Here is a 21,635-nt window from a genome sequence, read left to right on the forward strand (position 1 = left end):
ACTGTGTTTGTTGACCAATTTTGTTTTTAAGATACTCATCCTTAAATTATTATTCAACTACAATATAAACTTTTAGCGTTCATTCGTTTCATTTGAAATGTTTCAGCTATACACATGGAATCGACGACAGCCAGCAGATTTGAGCAAATCCAGTGAAAATCGGTATCGGCTACTTTATAATGATAGTACTATTTATTCATCAGTTGAATAGCATTTAATTTGAGTTTCATTGTATTACACTAGCAATTATCTTTCACCAGCAGTGGGTGCTATATGGATTACAACAAACTAGCACGCTGAGTGTCCAGCGGTGATGCACTTACATGCACAGTTACTTTCCAGGTGAGTGATCATCTGATGTTCATTGTGTCTATTTTTCACAAGTGTTCAATAGCTACATTTGAGGGATTTAACACAACTCGTGTGTACATCTTTGTCTATATTTACCTCTTCAAATTGAACATTGATCTCAAAAAGATATCAACAAATACTTCTGTATCAGCGTTTTCTCTGCCTAATATTGATATCGGTCTCTGCCCCAAATATCCCATATCAGCCGGGTCCTAGAATTGTTTTGAAAACTGTGGAAGTTATTTGTGGTTTGGGTCTCTAATTATGATTTACTGACAATGTATGTAACTGTTGTTTCATTTATCATACTTAGTTTAACTCAACAAAAATGGCCAAGGAGACATTAATGTCTTGCACTGAAGTATTTATTGAAACTTAAAGATTAAACGTTAAAAGTGTTTCCTGCATGAAGTCACATCCGTACAGAATAGTATTCGCTCCTCTCAGTTCAATTGCGGAAATTGACTTTTTATCCAAATCTGATCACACACAATCATCAACCTCAAATGTGTAACTCACACTAAAATACGTGTGTATTTCCCTATGAAACAAATTGCCATCTTTACACATTTCTATCGTCGACAACTTCTTTGCAGTTTCTGTGACTGTGTTGTGAAAAGCAGTTCTACTTTTGACTTCTACTTTATTGAACCTATACCACGCCTTCATTTTTGTTACTCTTCTTTATCTGGAACAGGAGAACCAACTGATTTACATTTTCCTTCCCTGTTTGAGTAATAAAGCAATAAAGGAGAGGGTCAGCAATGCAGTTGAGGCTTGAGATAGCTACGCTAATTTTGTATGGATAGAGGAGCCATGCTAGATACCTGCAGTCATCCACAAACGCACGGGCAAGCATTATGATGTGGACTGGTCCGAAGCACAACAAAATGCACAGCAGGATGACTGTGAGCAGCTTTGAAACCTGTCTACGTTCTTGTTCCTTTGTGGCCTGGTTGGTTTTCAACGCCTCAAAGAGCCCCCTGGTGAAGAACACAACCAGGAGAACAGGAAAAATGAAACCCAGGAAGAAGCGTGCCAGATTAGCCCGAAACATGTTTTCTGACAATGGTCGGAACACATCAAAGCACTGAGAAAACTTGCTGTTCTCATAATACGAGTCCTCCCATGTGATGGTTACAGCATTGAAACAGACCACCAGCACCCAAATGGTGACGCAGACCCCTGCTGCAGTGTCAACTTTCCTCAGGAAAGTGCACCTAAACGGGTGAACCACTGCCAGGTAGCGGTCAAAAGCGATGCAGCAGAGGAGAGCGTCGGTGGTGTAAAAGTTAGTGAAGAGCGAGTAAATGGACAGCACACAAATGTAGCCTCCATGAGCCCACGCTCCTCTCCACAGGAAGTCCAGCCAAAACGACAGGCTGATGCAGAAGGTCAGGTCACACAACGCCAGGTTGAATAGATAAACACCAAGCTCGTTTTTCTGTCTAATGTGCTGCAAGGACACGTAGAGGGAGAAGACGTTGGATGGGATGGCAGTGATGATGGTAGCCGCATAGAAGACGAGGAAAGACTTCTCCCTGGAAGAGCTGTCGACTGAGTAGCAGTCTGAACGATTGGTGGCCAGGGTGAAGTTCTCCATTGCAGACGTGGTGGTAATGTGTTTATACCTTAAGGAGAAACAAAACAAAAAAAGAAAAATGGAAGAAATACATTGGTAACTGTTGTTTTAGATAACTGTTTTTTTTTTTTTTATTTAAAGACCAATACACATCTTTTCAGCCCTGAAAACTGATCAATGAGGTAGGTTTTTGAATTTAGAAAAGTTCTTTGCACAGCTTTTTCAGGAAGTAATGCAGCCTTCAAAAGTAAGCATGCATTTTTTTCACTTTGCAAATTTGGTAAATATTGCCCCCTAGTGGAGAGGAGAGGATGTGGAGGAACAAGAAGAATTAGACTAGAAGAAATGATAAAAAAATATATCAAGTGTCCTGTATTATTACAGTTTTGGACAGAGGTTGAGAAAGCCCTATTGATTATTTTTGAGTTAAATGAACAGTGTGAACTAGGAAATAACCAGAATCAATTTATTGTGCAATAAAGTCTTGTCTTGATAAAAAACAATCTCTTATGCTGCACACTGTTACATAAACCAACAAAGGATGTGATTTCACAACACAACCTGCTGGGGAAGAAACAATAGAACAACACACTCTAATTGATCAGATTTAAAATGTCTGTTTCTGGACTTTAAGGTCTTTATGTTAATGTGAGCGTAAACTAAGCGTAAATTTAAAAAAACAAGTGGAATAGTACTTTTTGCTGTCTAGCATGAACCATTAACAGCTAGAACTACCTCTCAGGATGGAGTCAAATGAACTGATATGAAGGTTTACTTACAAAGATTCAGTTTAGTTCTCGCTCCTTATTCTTGCAACCAAATTCGCCATCATTGACATAAAAAGAAGCAGAGGGAGTTCATTCGGTTGGCCCTGTCTTTGGCTGCCATATCAGTTTGTAAAAAGGAACAGGAAGAGTCCGAAGCTGCCTTCTCGTCCTCCCTGATCACCACACGTTATTTACTGGGTGAAAGGACACTGCAGGACAAACTTCCTGTGTCACAGATTCACACAGCAGACTTAATTACTTTTTTACAGATTACTTTGTCTGTTTGATGTGTCAATAAAGACAGATACGCAATGCTTATTTTACTCTGATAAAGGGATACTTATCTGCTTGTCACATTGTTTCCACAGGGCACTTACAATGTAATGTTTTACTGTAGCTGGTCCTTAGTGCGGCTGGAGGATAGGCACAGACACTGAGAGCTGGCATGAGCAGTTTTTTTGTGGTTAAAAAAAGAAAATCAATAAGGATGCCTCTATATGAGCTATCAGCAACACGATTGATTATTTGTGTATTATTATTTGTAGCGTTTTCCGTTGTTAGTTCTTTCAATCCTGACTTTGAACACATCTTTTTTACGAGTACCAAGAAGATTCATATGTTGCCCCTCTGTTGTGTTACTTTTAAAGCAAAAAGAAACAAAAAAAACAAAAAAAACAAAGCACACACCCATAGTAATTAGTAGTTTAAGTGGATATAATTACTGAAGACAGGAAAGGGTCAATGTGTGCAAACATACCAGTACCACCCCAGTCAAAGAAGTCTGGTCCGTCCCCCCCCATGCTGCTAAACAAAGACTTGAACTAACTTAAACATGTAACATAATGAAATGGTAAAAGAGAAAAGACAAACCGTAGGAAGCTTCTTTAAATTCATACTATGTGTCATTAACAAGATGTCAAAGTTCATCAAGATATACAATAAATGTAATGCAAATTGAACAGTACATTGTTTAGACAAAAAAGTCAAATTTACACTTATTCAAAGGTATCTATCAATAAAATACAAACTACTTCACTGTATTAGCAGTACCACAAAGTTTCAAAGATACATTGGTTTAAATGAATAAATGATCAATTGAGTCTTTAGGAAATTGTCTGAATTCCACTTGCGCTCTCAAACAACTTACTCCTCTTAAAAACGCTCCTCCCCTTCCTGACAGCTTTTCTGATCTCTTTTTGAGCACTGGCACTGATCAAACAATATATTATAGGGTCTAGCATGCTGTTAATGGTTGTCGTGGCAACAGTGACCAGGTAGGGATCTCTGAGCCTTGCTGCCCAGACGCACTCCCCTGGCTCCAGCACAGCCCTGAGCAGCATGACTGCCTGGAAAGGCAGAAAGGACACTATGTAGGTCAGGAGTAGAAAAAAGAGCAGCACTCCCACTTTCCTGCGCTCCCCTTCCAGGATGGAGGAGCTTTGACGGAGGGATTTCATGATCTGCTGAAAACAGAAGGTCATGATGAAGACAGGCACCAGGAAACCCAGGATGACGCGTGTGAGGTAGTGGTCAGCATCTTTAGACGTCATGGGGATTGGCTCTTGACAAAGCAAGCTTGAGGAGAAATTTTGCAGTGCGCCCGTGTGGTCGAGTAAAACAACGTGGATTAAAATTTCAAAAGTCCAAACAGCAATGCTCACATACACTGCAGTGCGTATCTCCCGGACACACTGGAAGTAGAGAGGATAAACCACTGCTAGGTAGCGATCAACAGAGATGCAGCAAAGGAAGCCTGAGCCCACATAAAAGCTGTTGTACATGATCACAGATATTAAACTGCACACGCTCTCGTGCACAGGCTTCTGCAGGGCCAGCTCGATCCAAACCGGCAGAGAAATAGTGTAGAGCAGGTCGGAGATGGACAGGTTCAATAAGTACACTGACATGCTGTTTCCACTTCTGATCAGCATCCAGGCCACATACAGAGACAGGCAGTTCGCTGGAAATCCCACAATAAAGAACAGCGAATAAGCAATTGGATACATGTTCCTTTCCACCGAGGACTCCACAGTGCACGAGGAAGATGCACTTATGTTGGTCTTGTTGAAAAGCGCTGCCTCCATTGATAGTGATGGGTTCCAAACCTGAATGCACCTGAAAGTGGAACGCTCTCTGTTATGAAGGACTGATACACGATCAGCGATGCAAATACTCTTCAGTAAAATATGCTTGGCCCAGTTACAAACAACAATAGCATCCAGTACTCTCACTGGGGCTTTTGTTTTCTTTGTGCAACGTTGAAGGTAAACACAGACATTGACGAAGGTCAAAAACATTTTAATACTTAGTGAAAACAGTGTATTGGTTTGTTAACAGCATGTATTTTTAGAAGCAGGAACCCCATCTAGAATGTAACAGATGATGGTACAGACAGTATGACACTTGGATTTAATGTGTTCATAAGCAGCTATGGTAGAAAGTACCAGTTAAATAAATACATATCTATATTTTGAGACAATTTTGAGGTCTTTTTGAGGTACAATGTTTAAGGACTTTGTATGCTTGATTAAAACACTGCGCAGCGTTTAAGTCAGCTCTTCCACCAAAATCACTTTTTTAAAAAAAAAGAGAGACCAAACCAAAAGACAATTCTAACAAAATCAATTCAATGAATCCTCCGTGGCGTAAAAAAACTCTTTTGGAGGTGTCTGCATAATAATGGATATTGAGATTCCTGTGGCATCAATCAGTACGTTTTCTCCGTATATACCTCATAATCAAAGCGTATTGTGCTGGTTGTACTTTAATTCCTTTATTTTTGCTGTATCAAAAACTTTTACAGGAACAACATATTCTTTTTTTCCCAGTGACCATTGTGTGGACTAATTGCCTTATGCTTTCTTCTTTTCTAATACCAATAATCAGGGATTACAGGTTCCAAATGATTATCTTGGTTTAGGTTTTCAAGATGTGATCAAATGTCAAAGTAAGAAAAACCAACACACTGTTGTTTGAATTAATCATTGGTCACGTGCTTTTTTATTTGTGGTTTTCAAAGAAATTTAAAATACAGTTATCACTGAAAATCAATTCAATAAATGGTGGGCTTTCATTGACCTATATTCCATTTTATTAAACATGTTCAGTGTTTTATTCTCTTGTTGTTTAAACAGCAGTACATACAAACAGCAGCTCTGTGGTTAAACACATGAATATACAAATGTTTATTCAAATCAATCCTCCTCTGAAACATTGAGACTATCACAGTATCTGCTCCATGACTTCATTTTACTTACACGAGGCGTGTGTGTGTGTGTGTGTGTGTGTGTGTGTGTGCTCTGTTTTAATGGCAGGAGTAGGAGTATTGTGTGAGTGCTGCGTCATAGGGTCTTTTTTGTTTTCCCCTCTCCGCCTGTCTGTATACTGCTACTGGATGCCCTGAATTTCCCTCGGGATCAATAAAGTATCTATCTATCTATCTAGTTCCACTCCGTTCTCGCCCCTCTGCTCACCTACAGTGGATCTGCCATGAACACACCTGCCCGCAATTAACTAAACCTACAAGAACCCTGCATCAGTCTGTTCTGGATGCCATTCATGGACCTTCTTCTGCTCATTCCACCTCACTGCCAACAATGCCTGCCAGCCAGCCACCTCCAGCTCACTGCCTCATCCCCAATCCCTGAACACCTCACCCCTGCTAGTTACTCAATGAAGTCATTTAAAGTTAAAGAAGAAGAAAATGACCCAACAAGAGTCAGTTAGTTTCAAAGGCTGATGGGAGCCAGATAGAGACAGCTAATGTTAGCTAGCGCAAACAGTTCTGTTGAAATATCCTGAGAGGGCCCTATCGACCTGCCTTTCAGGGGCCCAGCCATTTCTGCTCTCAATGTTCAATGTTTATTTTATCAGGACTTGAACCTGGACTGAGCTACTGTCGCCCTGATGCTTTTTATTTTACAGGTGCTCTGCAGAGTCACATTTTTTCACTGTAGAAAACACGATGAAAGTGTGCGGCCCTACTCTTCAGGAAGTTTGACTTGCATACAAACGTATGTTCAGTTTGTATAAAGCAACAGATTGGGTTTTGGTTTTGAAATTTTAATATCACAAGACAGTCGTTGTAATGCAATGTGAAGTAACAGAGAAAAAAAACAAGTTCCAAACAGGCACAGATACAGTGAGGAACATCTTACCATGAAAGAGTCATATCAAGGGATATACCAGAAACATTAAGCTTTTTTCCTATTCTTCCCTCCATTAGTTCCATTATCATCTGCAATAAAAACAATCTGCTGGTGCTGTTTAATTATGTAGCAGTGGTATTATTGTGTTACACTTGAAAAAGCTTCTTTGATGGAAACCAATGTAAGTGTTCAATTAGCAGATCCGGGAATATGATTCTTTCACCATAGAAGCTTCCGCAAAGTAAAAAAAACAATGTTAACAGGAAAAAGGATTTTTTTTTTTACTAATTTTTCCATTATTCTTCCATCCCCTTGATTGACTGAGGTCATGTTTTAATCCTGTTTAAGACACTTTCAGATACATTAAAACCATAACTCTTCACAGAGTGAAGATCAGACTCTTGCAAGGAAAACTGTTTAATATGGAAGCATTCAAGTGTTGTAGTCTTTGCACAGTTTGTAATAACTCAACCCTTTCTACAAAATACATTTCATGCACAATTCATGCATTGCAGTGCCGAAAACCACAACAACAACACAATAACATTATAGAACTTACTAGAATTACTAGTATTTGCATGCTATTAAATGTTAGCCACTCTTAATGAGGAGCGGCTAACATTTAATGGCATGCAGGCCATTTTTCAAGACGAGCTTTAATTTGTCTACAGTCTATCATTTCGGGAAATATGGTACTGAGGCAACTCAATAATAATATGAGTACAATCCACGATACCATAAAAAAAGTGTTTTAATCACAGAGTTTGAACTCAATAGTGAGTTGAACCTGCAACTATGAAACTATAAGATATGCATAGGAGGCATTTGTCATCTTATTTTTCATTTTTTGCAATCATGTGGATACATCTGAGACATCCACAATTTTCGTACTTCTGACCATTTCTGAGCTTGTGGAGACAAGGCTTGAAGTCACCACATGGCTCCATTGACCGAACAGCTCCTTGACTTTTCTACGGAACTTCTTTCCTACAATGACATACAGGACAGGGTTGAGAACACTGTTGAAGAAGGCTAAGTAGATAAAGATCTGCCTGCAGGTGCGCACGACTCTTCTGACGTTACACTGTCCCAAGACTCCAGTCACAGTGAGCAGTTCTACGATCCGAACCAGGTGAAATGGCACCCAGCAGATCAGGAATGCAAGGAGGACTGCAAGCACCAGTTTGGTCGCCTTCTGCTCTTTCTTCTGGGTGTTTAACCGTGTATTCAGTGCTTGGTTGATCTTGTAGGTACAGAAGGAAATGATGGAAATGGGAATGATGAAGATGAAAATACTTATCATCCCCTCATTGAAAAGATATACAGTGAGGTTTGGAAAGTCAATAGAGCATTGTGTAGTATTTCTATTGGGGTTATATTTTAACTTTCGGTAGATTAGCATGGGTGTACTCATAAGCAAACCAAAAACCCACACCAGCAGACAGCCAAGTTTTGCAAATTTTGGCCTGCGCATTTTTGTATCAGACAGTGGATGCACCAGCGCGAAGAAGCGGTCTAAGCTAATCAGAATGAGAAAGTAGATGCTGCAGTAGGCATTCATGGTGATGGAAAGGGAAACAAGATTACACATGGGACCGGAAAACGGCCAATCTAAGCCCTTGGATACGTAGACTGCCCAGAAGGGCAAACAAGCAACTAAAACAAGGTCGGCAGCAGCCAGGTTGCTTAAGTAGATCTCAGCCACAGTGCAGGCCTTCTTGTGGAAGCAGAAAACCATCAGGATAAACACATTAAACACAATCCCAAAGACACTGATGAGCAGGGTGTACACGGCGAACACAGTGTGAAGCCATTCCCGGTCATTTCCTGGAGGACACTCAGAGCCATATGTGGTATTTTGATCTCCATTTAGAGTTGCATTGCTATAATTACCAGGGACTCTATAGAAAGAAAGAAGGGAATATAAACAAGACATACAGTGTTAAGGTTAACTTAAAAGCTCTCTTCTAACTTTGTAGTAATTATAATATGGAACGCTCAGGAAAAAGGAATTAAAAAGTGTAAGCGAGTCGCACTGAATACCGAGTTAGTGCTGTTTCGAGTAAAATATTGACTACTGATGGAAAAAAGGCCAAATCTACTGTTACCTTGGTGTCCTCTTTGACCTAACAATCTCTCTTGAAAAACACAAACACATCACCAAAACAGCCTCTCTCTATCTCAGAAGCATATCCCCTGCCCATTGTTCTCATTTTCAGCTCGATTCTTTTTTCCTTTTTAAGCTTCTTTGAGCATCTAGAAAGCACTAATAAGAAATTTATATAGTACTCATTTTGACTATGATCTTCAAAACCATTGATAATAACAAGCCAAAAACCTTATGTATGAATTTTCAATACGTGAAAATGGAACATGGTCCTGAATTATTTTTGGATATTAACTCATGTTATTGATTGAAAAGTTAATCCAATTTACTTTAATAGACCGGACACATTTACTATAACAACAGACGGATTTTTTGCAATTTTGTTTTTGTTTTCAAACTGACATATTTGACTTGTCTATCAAGTTGCCAACAACATAATTTTAAAAGCAGTTTCCCACTTGTGTGCATGTGAACTGCAATTTAGTTTTTTCTTTTAAAGCACTTTCTTCACATTGAATTCTTTATCCTTCATCAATATAGATCATCATCCTCATTCATTTTATTTAAATCCTCGGAAAATACATTGAGGGAGAACCCTCATTTGCAAATGTGCCAAGGTACAAGATACAGATAAAACAAGACAACAGCAAGAAATAAATGAGAAAATAAAACAGAGAGTGCAGCCAGTTAAAAAAAGGCAAGAAAATACAAGAAAAAAAAAACAAAAGGGTAAAAGTAACAAGTAAGAATTTGGAATGTTAAAAGCAAAAACAGCTAAAATCAATCAAATCAGAAATTAAAACTTTGAATTGTCCCAATGTTATTAATATGTTGAATTTAAAATGTCTGTGAAGCAAATTCCAGGTGTTATAAAGAGAGTGAAAGAGCGCTAAATGTTAGTCGTTTTGATTATCACTCAACATGTTGACAATATTATAATGGCACAGTGGAAGGAGACAAAATGTAACAATTGAAAACCCTTTGGGAAAATCTCAAAATGACCATTTTCTGTTATTTGTTCCTCACAATATATGGACATTATAGGGTCATTCACAGACACAGTTATCAAGCAGAAAATATTATGTATGGTGAAAAACTTTGAGCATTTTATAAGTTTATGAGAACACCATACTCCTCCTTCTTAAGTAATTGTTAGTAAAATATAGTACAAATGCAATAGAACTCTAACATACCTTGTTTGCAGAAGACTCATTTTCCGAACAGAAATCCAGGATTAGTTCTGAAACCACAGATGAGCCACACAGATGAAGTGTAATCTGCTATAGTCCTCTGATGGTCTCTGACTCTGTCTCTTAAAGGAGACCTCTTTTAGAAGCGATGTCAGAGCAATCATTGGAAACCACAGCTCCCATTCTATATTCTAAGCCACTTCAGATGTTTTTTGTTTTTTTTTATAAAATGTTTGCATGGCGTTGCTTTTTATGCATGTTTGACTTTCTAATGTATCAATTATTCAAATTATTCTGTGAAATTTCTGTGAGGGTTTTGTCCAAAGTTAGTCAAAGCATTAGTATAACAAAAGCATTTTTCTTTTGTTAAAAATATTGATTTTGGTTGCAGAAACTGCAAGTGGCAGTGACATCCTCTGGTGTGACAAATGTAACAGATGTGATAGTTCAAAAATGTGGTTCAGAGGAGGCAAACTGTGACTTCACTTATTCTGCTTCTCATATCCATTTTCCCTGTTTGTGTCAATTTATTTGACCACTTATCTATCTGTGGCTGCCAACCAGGTTGCCATAACTGTTGGCGACCATTACTGCATTGCGGTTGTATTGATTCTAAACCAACCATTTCCGCCTTGTTCACCTGTACAGAGAGCCAAACATTGATCATTTTAAGTGAATCAAATAAGATCTCTACTTTGTGGTATTCTTGTGTGTCACTGTTTGAGGAATAAAGGTGACCCTGATTGATCCTCACCACTCCAGTGTAATATCTGACGCTGACCACAGTGTCTTGGTCACAGGTGCTGCAGCTCTGATGGCCTGTGACAGGGTCTCTGCATTGGACTCATTTCGGTCTGTGAAGAGGTTCACCTCACTCTACCTGTCCCAGCCGAACCCCACATTTCACTTTTTTCCGCGCAGCCACAAAGACATCAGCCAGCTTTGTCTCTATTGCTGAATCTGGGTCATGCTCTTTGATTCATACCTGAAGCTCAGTGACGTGCAACAAAATGATAGCATAAGCAAGCTAACTACAGGTAGCAAGGCAAAGGTACCTAGTGAGGGTACACTCTGGCAACCCCAGAGCACATCGGGCCCTGATTGGATGGTTAAGAGTCGGGTCAAATCCACGGTTAATGCCGTAGTGTACAAACTATTAATTGCTTCTGTCTCCACATTTTCAGAGGATTTGACTGGAGCACCTGGACCTGTTGCTCTCAGGGGATAAAAGCCCAACGCCTGGCACTCTCTCTCATGTCACGCATTAATTCCATATATGTTGTGCTGCAGTCATTGTTTGTGTTGTTCTTATAAATAATTTTTATTTGTAATTTAACTTGTGTCCTTCATCGTATTTGTCCTGGCCCTTGATCCAGGTTACGACAATGAGCCGAAACAACCTTCCTCGTATCGGTTTCAAGTTTTGAATATGTTACAGCTGCATGTGGTCATAAGTTTCCCAGTGTGGTTAGTACTTTGTGCTGTAACAATACAAAACAGTTGTGTCATTGTGTGATGGCCCACGCTTGTGTATGGTTTCTTTACAGTAAAGGCAGAATTTAATGTGTTTTTTTCTGTTGTTTTTAAATTGCTCCTTTTACCCATGAGTGTTTGCAATTGAAGGATATAGTTTTTCATTTCAGAACTATAGAAAAGCTTTTTGTCCACTACATACAAAGCTGTTTGTTTCAATATAGTGTAAACTGTGTAACGTACAAAAAGTGTATGTGTTGACCGTTCCCCCATGTGTCACAGTTCAAAGGATTCAGAAACATTGTGTTTGTCAGCAGGGAAAAAATGTTCAGTTACTTTCAGTTATTATTGTTAATTAGGTCTGCATTACAAACAATTCAGGCCTCATTTTTTGTTTGTGGAAGTAGCACTTGTACTAGTTTTAAAATATTTGATTTATCTGGAGTTGACATTAAAAGGAACAAGAGATTCTTAACTAAAAGTTAGACAAAAACACTTGATAGATTGTGCGATTTATTAAGTGTGGGGACTGTAAAGACAAACTCTGATTTCATTTCTTCTTCTTATCATGTCCATTATCCTCACTTGTGTCTCCAATGAACATGATAATAGTGCTGTGAAACCTAATTGTAGCATTTTTTTGGGGGGGGGATTATTGACAATTAAATAACGATATCAAACTTGAGCAGCAGCAAAAGATGAGAACATCTGATTACATGATGATTTATTGCATTTAAAAAATCACCACAGGCTTAATCTGCTCTGGTCTATTGATGTAGGTGGACACAGTAGAGCGTTGGACTGTGGTCATGTCTGATCCTCTGCGAGTGTCTCTAGTCCTCCTGTAGATGGTGCTAACTTTCCTCCTGAAGTACTGCCCTGAGAAGACGTACAGCAGCGGATTGAGGGTGCTGTTGAGAAATGCCAGGTACCCTGAAACCTGGCTTCCAATATCCAGCGTGTGGAACCACAGCTCCTCATCCAACACTTGCATGTCACAGAGTGTGTCGAGGAAGGTGAACACTTGGAAGGGACCCCAAGAAATTAGGAATAGCAGTGTGACGGCATATATCAGCAGTGTGGCCTTTGTGTCTTTAATGTCATTAAAGGCGACACGCTCCCTCCGCTGAGCCAAATGTTTGATTATGCTCCCGCTGCTGAACACAATGACCAGAACAGGCAGGACAAAGCCCACCACGTTCAACAGAATCTGATGGGCCAGCTTCCAGGAGCTGCTGTGACTATATTCCAGTACACAGGATGTTGTTGTATACTCCTCGAAGAAGATTACCTTCCTGTGAACCATTGTGGGAGTGCTCAATATGAGCCCAAATATCCACAGGATGAAGCTGATGACCTTGGCGTAGACCGTCCGTCTCAGCCATCTTGCCTTCATGGTTCTAACGATTGCCAGGTAGCGGTCCACACTAATCATCACAAGGGTGTAAATACTTGTGTATAAATTTATTATGATGATGGAGTTGACCATTTTGCACAAGAAATCTCCGTAAGGCCAATCATATTGGTTGAGGATGCTCATCGCCCAGAAGGGGAGGCTACACAGGAGGATGAAGTCAGCCAGCGCCAGGTTAGCCAGGTAGATCTCTGCGACAGTCAGTCGATCCTTGTGGGCAAAGAAAACACCCAGGACGAAGCTGTTAAAGACGAGGCCGAGCAGGGAGAGTGTGAAGATGTATGGAGGGACGACGGTGTGGACTATATCCCAGTCAGCGGCGATTGTAGACTCTGATGCATTGGCTGGCAGAGGCTCACTGCTGTTTTCAAACCACAGTGTTGCCATGAAGACGCCATGAATAGGCTTGACTTGCTTCATGTACCGGAAAACAAAGAATACACATAGTTCTTCATTAACTTCCTATCTTTCAATTGCAGAATGTGACTAATGAGGATATGTGTATGGTATATTATGTCCAGTTTATAGTATTTCTTTATGACACACAATGCTCAACAACACCAAGGTATTCGAAAAAAAATCACAACATTTCAGTCGCTCTGAATCTTTTTTAGGTGTGTTCAGAGGGACTGAAATGTTGTGATTTTTTTCGAATAACTTGGTGAAGACTAGTATTTTTTTCTTTTCAGTGAGATAGTTGAATGTGAAAACACTTCCTTTAAAACATTTTGTACACAAAGTAACATGATTTAAAATGATAAATCAATGATAAAAATGTTGCCGATAACCTGTTTAGGTACAGGCACCGATTTCCACTCAACAAAACTGGAAACCATACAGTACCAAGTACTGGATAACCAGTTAGTTATTATAGTAGGTCTGACCTTTTTGTTTATTGCATCCATGTATCTAAACCATTTCATCACAATTACAATATAAAACATGAAGTCCGCCTACATTATTTGTCAGTGTTCTGAGTACAAGATTACACATCATAACATTATATCATACCTTTATGATGAAATTTTCTTACCTTGTATTGAGTAAAAATGTTCATCCTGTCTATTCGAAGTGCTACTGAAAAAGGAGGAGAGAGGAAGAGAGAGCTGCGAGGAGCCTTTTTGTATACACTTACATTCTTCCACACCCTTGTACAAGGAGTTGAATCTATCAACTTGTTTATGCAAGTGTCCAATTTGGCCCATGCACATGCAAAGTCAAACTGCAATGCAAACAGTGTTTTTACATGATCATAACAACATTCCTCGAGGTGAAGGTAATGCTTTAGTGCAATTAATATGAGTGTGCTAAACAAGGTGGTTAATTATAGAATTAACAGGATCAGACCCAATTCACAAGGTCTGTAAATACATCTGTTTAATCTGTGTTGATGGATTGATTATTATTATTTTAAAACATTATGAACTGTATTTTAAAGTGTTTAATACGACAATCATATTTTCTTAATTCTATTGAACTCATATGGTAGCAATTTATATTCAGATAACAATTACACAACGAAAATATAAAATATACGTCAAATTGTACTAATCTAATTGTAGTCTGAATGCAATGGAAAGTGTTATCAACTAATAGTTGATAGTGTTCAGGCTGTGACGTTATCTCAAGACACAAAAATGGCCTTTTTACACGCAGAAATCTTCAGCTGATCCCAGGCTCATTATAAAACCTCAACGCTGTGTGTAGAGCACAGAATAATCAACTGGCGAACAGAAAACTTAATGCAGCCGTTTAATTAAGTGCACGGAGATTGTAGTGGTTGAGTGCATATGTATCTACCTCCATCATGCATATGCAGCCTATATGCATCGTACAGCAGCCAGTCACAGTACATAAATGTCACTCCTCCCTTCCCATTGGCTTAAAGTAAATTCTCTAGGTAATATACTGCTGTATTCTCACATCAGCTCACTCGGGCTTTCTGTGGTTAAAAAAAATACTCGGACTCTGGAAGGAGAACTCTGAGTGAAGTTGAAAAATAAAAATGTGTGTTCACACATATAGCTCCTCCAGCTCATATCAGGAGTTTTTCAGAAGTTTTCTGCAAGTGTGAAAGTCCTGTACGATATTCTGAGAGGAAATCTGGCTTATCCTCACCCGTGTCAGGATTTTTCGTTGTTTAGATTTATATTTGGTTACAGTGCTTTAAAATAAATTTCCTGTTGTATTTCTTATTAATCCTCGTGTTACTTTAATCTCTGTGTCATCTCTGGCATACATTGTGTTTCTCTTTTCCCTGTGTGTTTATTTACCTAGTTTTGTTTTTAGTGTTTCCTGTTTTATTTTGTAACTCTTGTTCCCCTTCTGTAGTCTGGTCTTACTTCCTCCCCTGGGTCTGGTTTCCCTCCTCGTTGATTGCCCTGATTGTCTTCACCTGTAGTCTCACCTGTGTATGATTACACCTGTGTGTTCAGTGTTCTTTCCCTCTTGTCCTACCTTTCTCATGACTTCTATTTTGGTTCCTTATTACTCTTTTTGTGGATTTTTGTTGCACGTTTTTTCGGGATTTGAAAAGTAAGCATGATTTTTTTTTTTTGTAAATTAACATTTTCTGTTGACTTCTGCAGTTGGGCGATGTCTCTTATCATTTAAACAGTAAAATCCCCTCAGTCCATCTATATCAACATATTGAAGACACTAAAACTCATACACTGTCAAATAATGTTTAAAGTTCTTAGTGTCATTCTGGAGATCAGGACTATGTGTTTGATATTTTGTTTTGATGAAAGTATACACATTTCTTTCTGGATTACAGGGGGTTCATTGTTTTTAATATGTTTCAGTAGTTTAACAGGAATAATGATTTGCTCTTTCAGCATCTGTGAAACACTGAACTGTTCAGTACTGCACTTTTTTGTAAAGCCCTTCATTTGTTTAACTATCTGAACAGACACACCCTCACACATACAGACACATACCTCTGCTCAGCCGAACTTACTGTACATGTCACACACCAACATAGTTACCAAAAATGGACTTGAAACTAACTACGACTTTGTGTGAATTACAGGCGCGCATAGGCAATGTTAAAACAACCTCAAAAAAGAACGAAATTCAATATGAACTGAGGGGCCACATGTCTCTGGAGCCACGGGTTGGCCACCCCATGTCTGGTTAAAACAGGGGTTCTCAAACTTGTTTTGCTTCTGTCCCCACTTTCATTATTTCTTTCAGCTAAGTACCCCCTTGTCTGGTCAAGAATATTTTTCAGCAAATAATTTGGGAAAAGAAGATGAATAAATCGATGTATGTTATCTTCATACATTCATAGCCTGCAATAATGCAAGCTATATTATAAATCAATATCCTCAAGTTAAAAACAGTGCCCTATTTGATGTTGCATAGAGAACACGTGCTGTTAATTAATTTGTCTTTTCCTAGAAATCCTTATATAGGTTTGTTGTGGGGCAACTTTTTTTAAAAAACATTTGTCACATACTGCTTGCATTACTCCCACATTCACCTAGGGGTGCACATAGAACACACTGTCTGTACTGTTCAACCTTTGTGTTGCGTTTTAGATGAAGTTAATTACGCAATTGTAATTGCAGCTTGTGTTGCTTGAAGACTTGTAAAATTAAAGACAGAAGGCCCTTGAGTTAAAAAAAAATCTCCCAAAGGAAGTTGTTACTTATAATACTTTCCTCTTTAGGTTTAAATGGACTTGACTTTATTTAGTTAAACAGAAATTGGAAAAGAGAAGACTTCCCTTTTTTTGCTGTTTCCTGCAGCACAGGATTGGATTAAACATTTACCCACAATCACATATACAGGAAGGGATTCAATGAGCTGTAACAAGTCTACATCCAAGGTTGTTCCCTGGTTGCCAATGGCTAACGCCAATGCACAAGTACACCCAGATGTGACTTCACATTGAAGAGAGAATGACCAAAGCCACAACAATGTGAAGGTACACTGTACCTCTGTTTTTTCACATCCTTTGGTTGCTCCGAAGGACTAAGTGTTTCTCATGGCAGCAGCAGCAGCTCTCTGTAATGCAACTGGCTGTCCTGCACATTGTGTCCATACAGTATCTGAAATATACAGAGAAGTCCTTAAATATCCAACATTTTTCAGGAGAAGGGGAAAATAATATATCACGCAATAGGTAATCCTTTTCTTTAATTTTTCTGCACTTAAAAAACAACAACATAATGGATCAATGAAAAAATAAATTGTATATGATAATTAAAAAATATATATATTTTGAAAGAAGTGTGCTGGAGGAGCCAAATAAACCCAGACGGACTTGTTGAGTGGCCCTCCTAAAGGGGCCATCGTTGTGCACATAGTGAAGCTGCTTCATGCTCTTGCAGTATGTTGATGCTGTTTTCAATAACACAAAGCTAATTCTGTCATCATTGGCTGAGACTCATTTTCCATGTTGATGTCAGGTTCTGCCTTCTGAAAATGTTTATTCACGTCCGGCAAGGAAAGTCTCCTGCTGCGAGATGTATGGGCAACTGAGACAGATTTCAGGAGGAGACTTTTCTACAAATTAGAAATGATTAGGAGTGCATGCACACTTTGATTTAATAATTCAATTATAAGAACAAACGCAGAAGAAAAATAAATTGGAATAGGCCTAATGACTCCTGAAAAAATGTAAGTTTAACTTCCATTTTACTGTAACTTGTGTGATGCGTTGTACAAAAATCTGAAAGACTAAAAAAAACACGAGGCTAAATTATGTATTTTTGCAATGCATTTCAACATTTGAGGTAACTTTGTCCGCCTGCATGTTTTTTTTGTTCCACAACAATTTTCAGCCTTGGCATTGGTGGCAGAGCATGACTCCTCAGAAAGATTTCCTGTTTGGCTCGACATGCCTCTTTTTTTTGGGACAACAAGGGGTGTACCCTCGCCCACAGCCCACAATGAGTCAACACTGGGCCATTAAATTATGGTGGTGTGGGTAGAAATGTATAATGAGACGACCCATGTCCATGCAGCCAACAAAAAGGAGCATGTTTGTGTGTCACCGCTGGAAAGTCTTTGACAGAATCCTGTTTTTAACCCCGCAGACGATGAGTCAGAAACACCAGAAAACACTTAGCAAGCAGTTGTCGGGGCTTTTTTTCTGTTTTTTGTTCTGGACTTGCATTATTAAATGCATGATAAAGATTCAACCAGACATCCATTCAAACCATGTGTATATTTTATTTGACAGCTATGTATAGTCTGAGTAATTAGCAAGAGCAGACAGAGTATGCAAGCTGTATAAAACCTGTGGAATATATATATATATATATATATATATATATATATATATATATATATATATAGTGATATCCACATTTATAACAGCAGACCATGCTGTATTAATCAACCACATGTAAGAAAACTTTCATAAGAAGAGAAAAAAATGCATGTGGCCAGGTAGTTCAGCTAATGAGAAGGTTGTATAGGTAGTTAACTTGGTTAAGACACATTTAGACATTTGTTAGCAGTCTGTAACGCCTCACCAAGGAGGGCGCAGTCCTTCAAGACTTGCGAGTCTCTACATTGATCTTGGGTTTTTTTTTTCTATTATGTAAATATACCTAAAATTTGATTTTAACTTTTTAAAGGTGACACATCACAGATTGATTTGAGGAACAATGATTTGGTCAAATCAAACCATTACATGTACTTCAATTCAAATCATGAACTACGCTTATCATTTGAATCATTTACATCAGTGCAGGACAGCAGAAAGACGATAGCATCAGAAGTCCATATTTGCCTTCGAGGGCAATCATGTCATGACAAAGTCTTCAGTGTATTGGACTGGTTTGACCTTGTGGACTCAAAGGTCGTCACTCTTTTAATGTTCCATTGTTTGAAAAGTTCTAGGACTTTTTTCCGAAAGTTTTTCCCAACAATGACGTAGAGGATAGGGTTGAGGACACTGTTGAAAAAGGCTAAGTAGGTGAACATCTGGTTGCAAATGTCGAGGACCTCCTCGAAGTCGCAATTTACCAAGCCAACAGCACGAGCAAGCACATCCACAGTGGCAACCACATGGAATGGCACCCAACAAATCAGGAACGCCAAAAGGACAGCCAACACCAGATTGGTAGCTTTTTGCTCTGTTTTCTCAGCATTGAACCTCTCCATTGCCTGCATCTTCAACGCCTGAATAATTTTAATAGTGCAGAATGAGATTATTGAAATTGGGACAATGAAGCTGAAAATGACCAACATCGCATCGAACAAAATCTGTAGGTAGGAAACATGTTTTGGGTACTCCAGGTAGCATGCATGTACTTCATACTCTGGGAAATGTTTCACTTTCCTAAAGACTAGAGTAGGGACACAGAGCAGTAACCCAAAACCCCACACCAGCAGACAGCCCAGTTTGGCATATTTGGGCCTACGCATTCTGCCATGGGACATTGTATGCACCAATGCTATATAGCGATCAATGCCTACAAGAACAAGGAAGTAGATGCTGCAGTAGGCATTCATTTTAATGCCAAGGTTGATGACTTTGCACAAGAACAGACCAAATGGCCAGTTGAACCCATTGGAGATGTTCACAGCCCAGAAAGGCAAACAACACAACAAAACGAGGTCGGCAGCAGCCAGGTTGCTCAGGTAGATCTCAGCCACAGTGCAGGCCTTCTTGTGCAAGCAGAAAACCATCAGGACAAACACGTTGAAAATAATCCCCAGCACGGTGATGAATGCAATGTACACTGGCTGCCAGCTGTAGAGCCACTCCCAGGCATCTGAATCCAAACATCCAGTGCCATTGGTGATGTTTTGGTCTCCATATGAAGCTGGGGTGCTGTTGTCAGCAGGGACGCTGTGAGGAAAAAAACAAAAAATTACTTTAGAGCAACTATTTCATGGGTTAGATCAATACTGTTGTCGTGAGTTTACAGTGACTATAGATTGGGACAGCAGTTGGTTGGGCTATAGTTCCATTCACATTTCTAAACAGCATGCTCACAAGATGTACTATCACACCCAGGGTATCAATACGGTATATTAAACTATACACGGCACTGCTCTTATAACTTGTCATCAATTAAAAAAGTATTTTCTAATTCTGTCAGTGAATATTGACATTTCTTATTCTGTATGCTATTGTTTTATTTCTGTTGCGACTGTTACGGCCCACCCTACCCGTCAGGGTAAATACTTTTTTTGGGTCATCCAACTTATTTAGCCATAGAAGTGTAATACAAACAATTCTTCCAAACAGTTTCTTTTCAAGCAGTAAACTTGGTGCAATACAACAACATAAGCTCTATTAATAACAGGAGTTATTCATTGGAATTACCTTTGAGAAACAGCTGATCATTAGCTGAGTCCTTATTGCCAATCACACACCTGAACATGTGTACGCCAATGTAAACTGCTCATCATGTTCCAATAATGAGCAACAGGCTGGACTTGGCTTCGTTCTATTTTCCTTTCAAGGTTTCATTTTAGACTGCGCAATAGATTTAAACTCTCTATCCACAAAGAAAACACTCTCACCACAAAGTTTTTGGGACCAGTTGTTTCATATCTAATGAATATAACACTCAAAACCACAAGTTTTTAAGAAGAAATCATGTGAAATATACCTTGTAGGTGGAAAGTTCATCCCTCCTGAGTTAGTCCACGATCCCCAGATGCCTGGCTGTACTGCTTGAGTGCTGTTCCTTGCTTTACTGACTCTGTCTGACTCGCTCTCTTTGAGGAAACTGTAATTATAGTGATGTCAGCCAAAGGGACATACTTCAGTCTGATTCCTCTGCTTCTCCCTCCTTCTCCTTCTCACATCTGGCATATTTATCATCTTGTTTTTGTTAATGTTTACTTCCTTGTAGTTGTATGATTTACTGAAGACATTTGATATCATTAAAGCCATACTTTGAGCAAGACAAGTGAGAGTAATTTAATGGAGAATCAACAAAAAACATGTTTTTACAGCTAAATCTTAATTTTTTATGTTTTTTTTTTTGTATGCAACCACTTCACAGTTGAATCACAGTGTATAGGGAGTTTGGTATTAGTATCACAATGCTGTAAGATGTTCGATGTAAGGTGCACTATGTCGTTTTGGTAGAAAAAAGCAGAAGTTGGATTGTGTACAGATTCTGTCGTCTGTGTTCATAACTCTATACACAAACCATCCTCAGAGGAAAATGTGGTCCCCGTAACAATGTTTGAAGATAAAATGCTACACAAGACCTTATGGTGGTGGGTCCACAACAGTGAAACCATAACTCTCCTGGCAGCTTTAAAGCTCCGAACAGCCTTCCAGTAAAGTTTGTGTATTCAGTTAAAAAATATAGCACAGAATTGTTTCAATTCTCCAACTTTCAAATTTAACCATCAAATCTCCATAGCGCACCTTTAGGTTAGAAGAAGTAAAGGTGATAAAAAATAATTTCTCAGTCGTTTCCCATCATATCTGTCAAGTTCTGTCAGGGTAAGTGCTCAGCTTTAGAGTGGGGTGGATATGTTCTACTTGTAGACTGGGATGATAGCCACTTAATGTCATGAGAAAGAGCTGTTTAAATCCACTGCTTAGGCTACAGTGCATTAGCCAACAAAGTATCCATTTATTATTATTTACCGTTTCATATTACTGCTAAATGTTC

At 38.9% G+C, this 21,635-nt stretch overlaps 5 protein-coding genes across 5 annotated transcripts; all 5 read right to left on the minus strand.

Annotated features, from left to right (window-relative positions):
• Nucleotides 1-698: 698 nt before the first annotated feature.
• On the minus strand, nt 699-2,796 carry gpr65 (G protein-coupled receptor 65). The gene is made up of 2 exons (XM_079370197.1): nt 2,713-2,796; nt 699-1,982 (listed from the first exon to the last, which is right to left on the minus strand). Exon 2 carries the CDS (start codon nt 1,952-1,954, stop codon nt 1,004-1,006), a length of 951 nt encoding a protein of 316 aa, XP_079226323.1. The 5' UTR covers nt 1,955-1,982; nt 2,713-2,796; the 3' UTR covers nt 699-1,003.
• A 1,007-nt stretch (nt 2,797-3,803) lies between these two features.
• On the minus strand, nt 3,804-4,706 carry LOC306840181 (ovarian cancer G-protein coupled receptor 1-like; the record flags this gene model as incomplete). The annotated part of the gene is made up of 1 exon (XM_079369277.1): nt 3,804-4,706. One exon carries the CDS (start codon nt 4,704-4,706, stop codon nt 3,804-3,806), a length of 903 nt encoding a protein of 300 aa, XP_079225403.1.
• Nucleotides 4,707-7,701: 2,995 nt separating this feature from the next.
• LOC306840182 (B2 bradykinin receptor-like) lies at nt 7,702-10,168 on the minus strand (the record flags this gene model as incomplete). The annotated part of the gene is made up of 2 exons (XM_079369278.1): nt 7,702-8,749; nt 10,149-10,168. The coding sequence occupies 2 exons, from the start codon at nt 10,166-10,168 to the stop codon at nt 7,702-7,704; spliced, it is 1,068 nt and encodes a 355-aa protein (XP_079225404.1).
• Nucleotides 10,169-12,351: 2,183 nt separating this feature from the next.
• bdkrb1 (bradykinin receptor B1) lies at nt 12,352-14,104 on the minus strand (the record flags this gene model as incomplete). Its single annotated transcript, XM_079370473.1, has 2 exons — nt 14,066-14,104; nt 12,352-13,446 (listed from the first exon to the last, which is right to left on the minus strand). The coding sequence occupies exons 1-2, from the start codon at nt 14,087-14,089 to the stop codon at nt 12,352-12,354; spliced, it is 1,119 nt and encodes a 372-aa protein (XP_079226599.1). The 5' UTR covers nt 14,090-14,104.
• A 4,691-nt stretch (nt 14,105-18,795) lies between these two features.
• LOC306840183 (B2 bradykinin receptor-like) lies at nt 18,796-20,682 on the minus strand (the record flags this gene model as incomplete). Its single annotated transcript, XM_079369279.1, has 2 exons — nt 20,613-20,682; nt 18,796-19,843 (listed from the first exon to the last, which is right to left on the minus strand). The coding sequence occupies exons 1-2, from the start codon at nt 20,630-20,632 to the stop codon at nt 18,796-18,798; spliced, it is 1,068 nt and encodes a 355-aa protein (XP_079225405.1). The 5' UTR covers nt 20,633-20,682.
• Between the last annotated feature and the right edge of the window lie 953 nt (nt 20,683-21,635).

This window comes from Symphodus melops (assembly GCF_947650265.1).
Source record: "Symphodus melops genome assembly, chromosome: 19".
NCBI classification, from domain to species: domain Eukaryota; kingdom Metazoa; phylum Chordata; class Actinopteri; order Labriformes; family Labridae; genus Symphodus; species Symphodus melops.